Here is a 7,500-nt window from a genome sequence, read left to right on the forward strand (position 1 = left end):
TGTGCGTTAACAATTTCACAGCGCTCCTAAATTCTTATCTGTGCTCCTATTTTTTGTTGTTGTTGTTCTTGTCATTGAATAGACCCCCTGCATGAGGGACGAACGAAAAGTGTGTTGCAAACAGAAATGATTCACTGTACTGCATTTTTTAAATATAAATGACAATGTACTACTATACCACTACTACTATGTGATGGGTAAAATCTTATGTAATTTCTGAAAACATACATAGCTGAAATGTAGGCCTATAGTTTCTCCATGCGCCCCCCGTTCCCATAGTTTCCATAATTTCTGTGGGAAACACTGGTATAACTTATATAGTAGTAATGTGTCCTAGTGACATAAGCACAATACTAGTAGATGAGAGGACTAGTTTATACTAGTACTAGTACATTCTACGTATAGTTACACAGTGGCACTTCTTCTACTTTGGTAGATACACTGTTACACTCTACTGCACATGTGTGTGTTGTGAGTGAATGTGTCAGAGAACGAATGTAAATTCATGTATGAATATTAGAGATGCACCGGATCCGGTTCCGGATCCCGAAAAGGCAGGATAATAGGGTTTTTCACAGGATCCGGATCCAGCAGGATCTTAAGCAGTGGATCCGGTATCCGGCAGTTACCTAAAAATAAGGATCTGGTGCATCTGTAGTTTTTACGTAGCCTAGGCTTTTCAGTCAGTCTTTCACAACCCCAATCGCTGCATGGAGTGAAAGCCCTTTGGAAGCGGCCGTTGCAGGCAGTTTGTCAGTATGCCAATGAGTCTAAAAAATAGTTTGAGCCAACGTAATAAAAAGGGCCCACGTGTGCGAGTAGACTATGTGTTTCAACCCTTTCGTAGGATCCGGTATCCGGTTCCGGATCCGGCAGGATCTTAAGCAGTGGATCCGGTATCCGGCAGGATCCTAAAAATCAGGATCCGGTGCATCTCTAATGAATATATTAGTTGTTGTTGTGTGTGCGTGTGTGTGCGTGTGTGTGCGTGTGTGCGTGTGTGCGTGTGTGTGTGTGTGTGTGTGTGTGTGTGTGTGTGTGTGTGTGTGTGTGTGTGTGTGTGTGTGTGTGTGTGTATGCATGTGTGTGCATGTGTTTGTATGAGAGAGGGAGAGATTATTGTCATTATTATTGTCTTATTTATATGTTTTAGTTCATCTGCACATTGGAGACTGGTCAAACGTCTGTGCTCACCCTGTTACATAGATTTTTGACAATAAAGTACACTTGACTTGACTTGACTTGTTAGACCAGACGTGGGCAAACTCAGGGCCAGGGGCCACATGCGGCCCGCTCAGCCATTTCATGTGGCCCTCAGAGCCTTTCCAAGAAAAAAATGCAGATTCACATGGTCACTCATTCTTCAATGCGCTACCTAAAACAAGGGTCTTGGAAACCTAAGATTACTGAAGTCTACATCTAGATACAATTAGCAGGAATGGCATAACTGACAGTGGTGTAATTATGTTGGCGTACACCATTTCTTATTATTGGCACGGGCAAGTTGACTACGACATCCGTCCCTTTGGTCAACTTTCTAAACCCAATGCGGCCCTTGAGCCAAAATAATTGCCCACCCCTGGGTTAGACTGACAGTTTAAAATGATGTCTCTCATCCAGTTGCCTGCACTGTTGCTGTGGTGTGCTAGAGCTCAGTGTGGAAAGGTTCTATTAGCAGACTGCATTGTGATTCAGCATGGGTGCTAGTTCTGTTGGCCCAGTGTGCAATAGTGGGCCGGACCCATTTTGCCGACCTGCTGAGTTGTGGATCAGTGGGTCCTACAGAACATTATGCTATTTGGAGTGTTCCCTCTCATCCTCATGCTGTGCTCTTCCTCTCTCTCTCTCTCTCTCTCTCTCTCTCTCTCTCTCTCTCTCTCTCTCTCTCTCTCTCTCTCTCTCTCTCTCTCTCCTCCACCAGACGTCTCTCCAGTCCTGGCTGGCTTCCTGGGCGCGGGCGTGCTGGTCGTCTCGGTGACGGTTGCCGTGTTCCTGTGGACATGTTGCCAGCGCCGCTACCGGCGCATGACGGGGGCGTACAAGCTGAGCGGGCCCTACGACCCCCCCGTGGACCCCCCCTACAAGTTCATCCACATGCTCAAGGGCATCAGCATCTACCCAGAATCCCTCAGCTCCAGCAAGAAGATCGTGCGCGTGGGCCGTCGTCACGGTAGCAACAACAACAACACTGGCCCCTCCCCCTCCTCCACGTCCTCTTCCTCTTCCTCCTCGGCCGCGTCGTCTCTGACATCGTCACTGCGCGACTGGCGATACGGTTTCGGGGGCGGGGAGTGTGGCCGCGGCTGCCATGGCGATGCGGAGGGTGGCTTCGGTGGGCATCTGCAGATGAACCCGCTGGTGGTGCCCCCGTGTGGCGTGCCCAGGCTGGAGCGGGCGCTGCCCATCCGAGCAGACTACTGCTGCCTGGAGGGTTCCGGAAACGGAACGCACGGAGGAGAGGGGACAGGCATCAAGACAGCCACACCCCACGGCATAGGCCACACCTCCCCCGCCTCGCTGGGCACGCTCAGTCTGACGGTCGACTACAACTTCCCCAAGAAGGTGAAAATAAATACTCTCGCGAGTGCGTGTGGGTGTGGGTCTGTACAAATTACTACTCACAGCAAGGTGCTACTGTAGTCTGTGTAGTACCTTCCATTTTATTTTCCAGTTCCTCCATAAGACCAATGCTATTTCCCTTCATAAGAAAAAGTCTCTGATTATGTCCCCATTTATGTCTGTTAAATATAATGTAATGTGTGTGCGTGTTTATTAATACTACGTGTTGATGGTGAGAGTGGTGAGTTATTGACGTCTATCTATTTGAAGAGAGTGTGTGTGTGTGTGCGTGTGTGTGTGTGTGTGTGTGTGTGTGTGTGTGTGTGTGTGTGTGTGTGTGTGTAATGTACTGTATTGTATTGTAATGTAATGTGTGTGTGTGTGTGCATGTTCGTGTGTCTCCTGCTAGTTGCCGCGGCTTCTGTGTGTGCGTGTGTGTGTAATTTATTGTATGGTATTGTAATGTAATGTGTGTGTGTGTGTGTGTGTGTGTGTGTGTGTGTGTGTGTGTGTGTGTGTGTGTGTGTGTGTGCGTATGTGTCCTCTTAGGCCCTGGTGGTGAGTGTGGTGAGTTGCCGTGGGCTGCCGGCGGTGGATGAGTCCACCGCGACCTCCGACCCCTACGTGAAGCTGACCATCCTGCCAGAGAAGAAGCACCGCGTGAAGACCCGTGTGTTGCGCCGCACGCTCGAACCCGTGTTCGACGAGACCTTCACCTTCTATGGCGTGGCCTACAGCACGCTGCCCGAGCTCACGCTGCACTTCCTAGTGCTCAGCTTTGACCGCTTCGCCCGCGACGACATCATCGGCGAGGCTGCCGTGCCATTGGCCGGGATCGACCCCAGCACAGGCCGTGTGCACATCAACCAGCCCATCACCAAGAGGAACGTGCAGGTAAGGATGTGGAAGGGTCGGAAGCATTGTGGTGTGTGTGTGTGTCTCTGTGTGTGTGTGTGTGTGTGTGTGTGTGTGTGTGTGTGTGTGTGTGTGTGTGTGTCTGTGTGTCTGTGTGTGTGTCGTAGTGTATATTGGGGGAGATGGGGGTGAGACAAAAGAGTGAGTGTGTTATAGAGAGTAGGGATGGGATATGGGTGCTGCTGCTGCTAGCTTCTTCTACACATTTGTTTTTGTGTTTATTAATACTGTAAGTGCGTGTGCACAACCAAGCATGACGTGGCTCTCTTTCAACTGATTGGATGCGTGCGGCGCTAAGATATGATTGGCTATTCGCGGGTCGGTGAAAACCTTGATGGGGTTTTTTTTTTATGCGAATCCAACTCCTAATTTAAAATCGTACAGAAATGTTACAGCGCGATTAAAATCGAAATGGAAAAATTGTCCAGACAGTATTATGTCAGACAGTATGTCAAGTCACTCAGGAACTGATGTTGAAGTGATATTGAACTATGTACTGTAAGGTTGCTAGGAGACAAGAACAGTCATGCTTGAGTGTGTAAGGTTGCTAAGCGACAGGACGAGCCATGTCGCTATAGGAACAAGTTGTACATTAAGGGCACTGGACCAGAGATGCAGAGAGGAGGGGCTTATCCCACATCAATTATTCATAAGTAGACTTATGAATAATATAGTAGCTCTTGTGCAGGGCCCAAGAGAATAGTACATACATGGAGATGACCATGGAGGTGTGTGAATGGACAAGATGACTGACATTAAAGCATGCACATATGGTCTTAGAGAAACCCATGCATACAGACATACATCTCATAGGGATTTACCTGTCTGTGTCAAAGATGTGAATGTTAGCCAGTTCAAAGTCACACACAAAGAGAGAGAGAGAGAGAGAGAGAGAGAGAGAGAGAGAGAGAGAGAGAGAGAGAGAGAGAGAGAGAGAGAGAGAGAGAGAGAGAGAGAGAGAGAGAGAGAGAGACAGAGAGACAGAGAGACAGAGAGAGGGTGTGAGATATGTGGGGGAAATTATGTTTTTTGTATGTGTTGTAGTATGTAATAATGTGTTCTGATCATAGGTGTTTGGGTGTTTTTTATGTATACATGTTTTTTTATGCCTACTGCAAGTGTGTGTTTGTGTCCATCCAAGTGTGCGTACGTGCATGTGTGTGTGTGTTTTGGCCATTATTCCTCATAACACTGTATTATCTGAAAGAGCAGGACCATTATTCACACCATTAAAGAGCACGAGTAGCATGGACAGATGGAGAGGGGGGTAATAATCTAAGAAAGCCATTGCCCGTGTGTGTGTGTGTGTGTGTGTGTGTGTGTGTGTGTGTGTGTGTGTGTGTGTGTGTGTGTGTGTGTGTGTGTGTGTGTGTGTGTGTGTGTGTGTGTGTGTGTGTGTGTGTGTGTGTGCGTGCATGCGTGTGTGTGTGTGTGAGAGAGAGAGAGAGAGAGAGAGAGAGGATGGTAGTGCATCCAAAGCCCATTATATGCCATAAGCGATGCAGCTGATGGAGGCTCCGCTGCCCTTTTAGTCTGCAGTAAATTACCTTCATATTAAACCCTCTCTTCCTCATACACAGCCTCTTTACTGCTCACTCTCATCTCTCCCTTCTCTCTCTCTCTCTCTCTCTCTCTCTCTCTCTCTCTCTCTCGCTCTCTCTCTCGCTCTCCCTCATACTCAGCCTCTTTACTGCTCACTCTCATCTCTACCCTCTCTCTCTCTCTCTCTCTCTCTCTCTCTCTCTCTCTCTCTCTCTCTCTCTCTCGCTCTCCCTCATACTCAGCCTCTTTACTGCTCACCCTAATCTCCCCTCTCTTTCTCTCTCATCTCTCCTCTCCTCCTTCTCTTTCCCTCTCTCTCTCTCTCTCTCTCTCTCTCTCTCTCTCTCTCTCTCTCTCTCTCTCTCTCTCTCTCTCTCTCTCTCTCTCTCTCTCTCTCAAACACACTTACACACACACACGAGATCAGACAAACTCTCTCTCCTCTCTCTCAGACCAACTCTCTCTCCTCTTTTTATCTCTCTCTTTCTGTGCTTCACTGCTCTGTGTGCTCACTCTCATCTCTTTCTCTCTCTCTCTCCCCCCATACTGTCTCTCTGTTTTCTCTTGTTCTTTTCTCATTCTTGTTCCATATCTTGTTGTTTACTCTCTGCCCCCCCACCAACACACACACACACATCTCAATATCTGCCTGTGGAAGGCTTAAATTAAATCTATGGTCGATCTCTGAAGGGAAGCCGGTGGAACATGAAGGAATCGATCGGATGTGAGGAAGGGAGGAGGCAGAAGTCTTGGGCTTAATGTGTGAGAGAGAGAGAGAGAGAGAGAGAGAGAGAGAGAGAGAGAGAGAGAGAGAGAGAGAGAGAGAGAGAGAGAGAGAGAGAGAGAGAGAGAGAGAGGAGATAAATGGAGAGATAAATGTGAAGAGAGGGAGGGAGAGAGAGGTGTGTGTATGTGTGTGTGTGGGGCAGGGGGGGGGTGGATAGGCACTTTAGAATGAGAGGCACTCAGTGGTCCTGAAAGGAAACCTTCACAAATTAGGGGAGAGGAGGAGTGTGAGAGTAGAGGAGGGGAGAAGAGGAGACATGGAAGCCCTCTGAAATGAGAGGAGACAAAGAGGAGAGAGGCGGAGGGGAAAAGAGAAGGGATAGGGGAGGAGAAATGTTGAGTAGAGGAGGGGAGGAGAAGAGTACAGGATAAGATAGCCTTCTCAAAGGAGAGGAGAGGAAGAGGAGGATACGAGTAGAGAAGGGAGTGGGAGTGGAGCCTGAGGAGTGGAAGAGTAGAAGAGGGGAGAAGAGTAGATATGGAAGTCCTCTGGAGTGAGAGGAGAGGAAATGAAGAGGGGAGAAGAGGAGAGGAGGAGGATGGGAAGAGAGAAGGGAGTAGGAATGGAGGAAAGGGGATTGGGAAAAAAGAGGACATGAGTCAGAACCCTCTGTAGGGCCCGCAGCATCAATACATATTATAATTTTGTTGGGGCTTTCTTTGCCTTTATTTGACCAAATAGTTTGAGAGGAAAGAGGACAGTAATGGAAGAGACGGGAGAGGATGGCGAAATGACTTGGGGCCGGAATCGAACCCGGATCGCCAGGAATCGAACCCGGATTGCCAGCGTACCAGTCAGTGCCCTAGCCAATTGAGCCCCACGACTGGGGTCGGCCTATTTACTCTTCGCTTAAAACTCTTTGCTTAAACGACATCGGAACAAGATTGTTGTGACGTTATGGGAGTCTTGCAACAGATCAAGACTTTGCCATTACCATTTTGGTGGCAATATGGTTATAACAGGTGCTCTGTGCAAAGGGGTGCATGGATTTTTAGTTCGTTAGTAACAGCGAATGATATGGTGTGTTAGAATAGACTATAGCTATAGAATGTTTATGGTATAGTATAAAGAAGGAAAGTCAATGGACCCATTAAACAGTGTCACTACATCCCATCGCTTTCAAGCGAGGAGAGAAAGAGAGGGATGAGGATGAGGAAGTAAACATGCACAGGAGATAGGGAAGGCGAGGAGAGCTGTGGGAGAGGAAATGAGCTGATAGTAGAGCATAGAAAGGAATAAAAGGAGAGGAGGAAGGAGAACAGTAGAGCAGGAGGAGAGGAGGAGAAAGAGGACAGAAAAGAAACATGAGAAGAGGAGATGATGAGGATGAGAGGAGAACAATAGACCAGAAGGAGAGGAGGAGAAAGACGATGGAAAAGAAAGATGAGAGGAGGAGAAGAGGATGGGAGGAGAACAGTAGAGCAGGAGGAGATTAGGAGAAAGAAGAAGAGGAGAAGATGAGGATGAGAGGAGAAGAGAAAAGGGTAGAGCAGTAGGGAAGAAATAAGAAAAGTAGAGCATAAGCTCATGAGGAGAAGGAAAGAAATTGTATGATGATGACGCGGAGTGGTAGAAAGAAGAAGAGATGATGGAAAAAGAGGAGGAAGAGAAGAGAGGAGATGGCAGAAACAAGATGAGCAAAAATGCACTGGACAACAGGAGGAACATGATCGTGGACACGAGAAAAGGGGAAGAGC

General features: G+C 47.9%; 1 protein-coding gene across 1 annotated transcript in view; it reads left to right on the plus strand.

Annotated features, from left to right (window-relative positions):
• syt11a (synaptotagmin XIa) overlaps positions 1-7,500 on the plus strand; it is a 38,547-nt gene that overhangs the window by 25,433 nt on the left and 5,614 nt on the right. The window contains exons 2-3 of the mRNA XM_063184691.1: positions 1,922-2,562; positions 3,109-3,453. Coding sequence (XP_063040761.1) covers positions 1,922-2,562; positions 3,109-3,453 — 986 coding nt within the window. The remainder of the gene's footprint in view (positions 1-1,921; positions 2,563-3,108; positions 3,454-7,500) is intronic.

The sequence above is a fragment of the Engraulis encrasicolus genome, chromosome 20, assembly GCF_034702125.1.
Source record: "Engraulis encrasicolus isolate BLACKSEA-1 chromosome 20, IST_EnEncr_1.0, whole genome shotgun sequence".
Classification (NCBI taxonomy): Eukaryota; Metazoa; Chordata; class Actinopteri; order Clupeiformes; family Engraulidae; genus Engraulis; species Engraulis encrasicolus.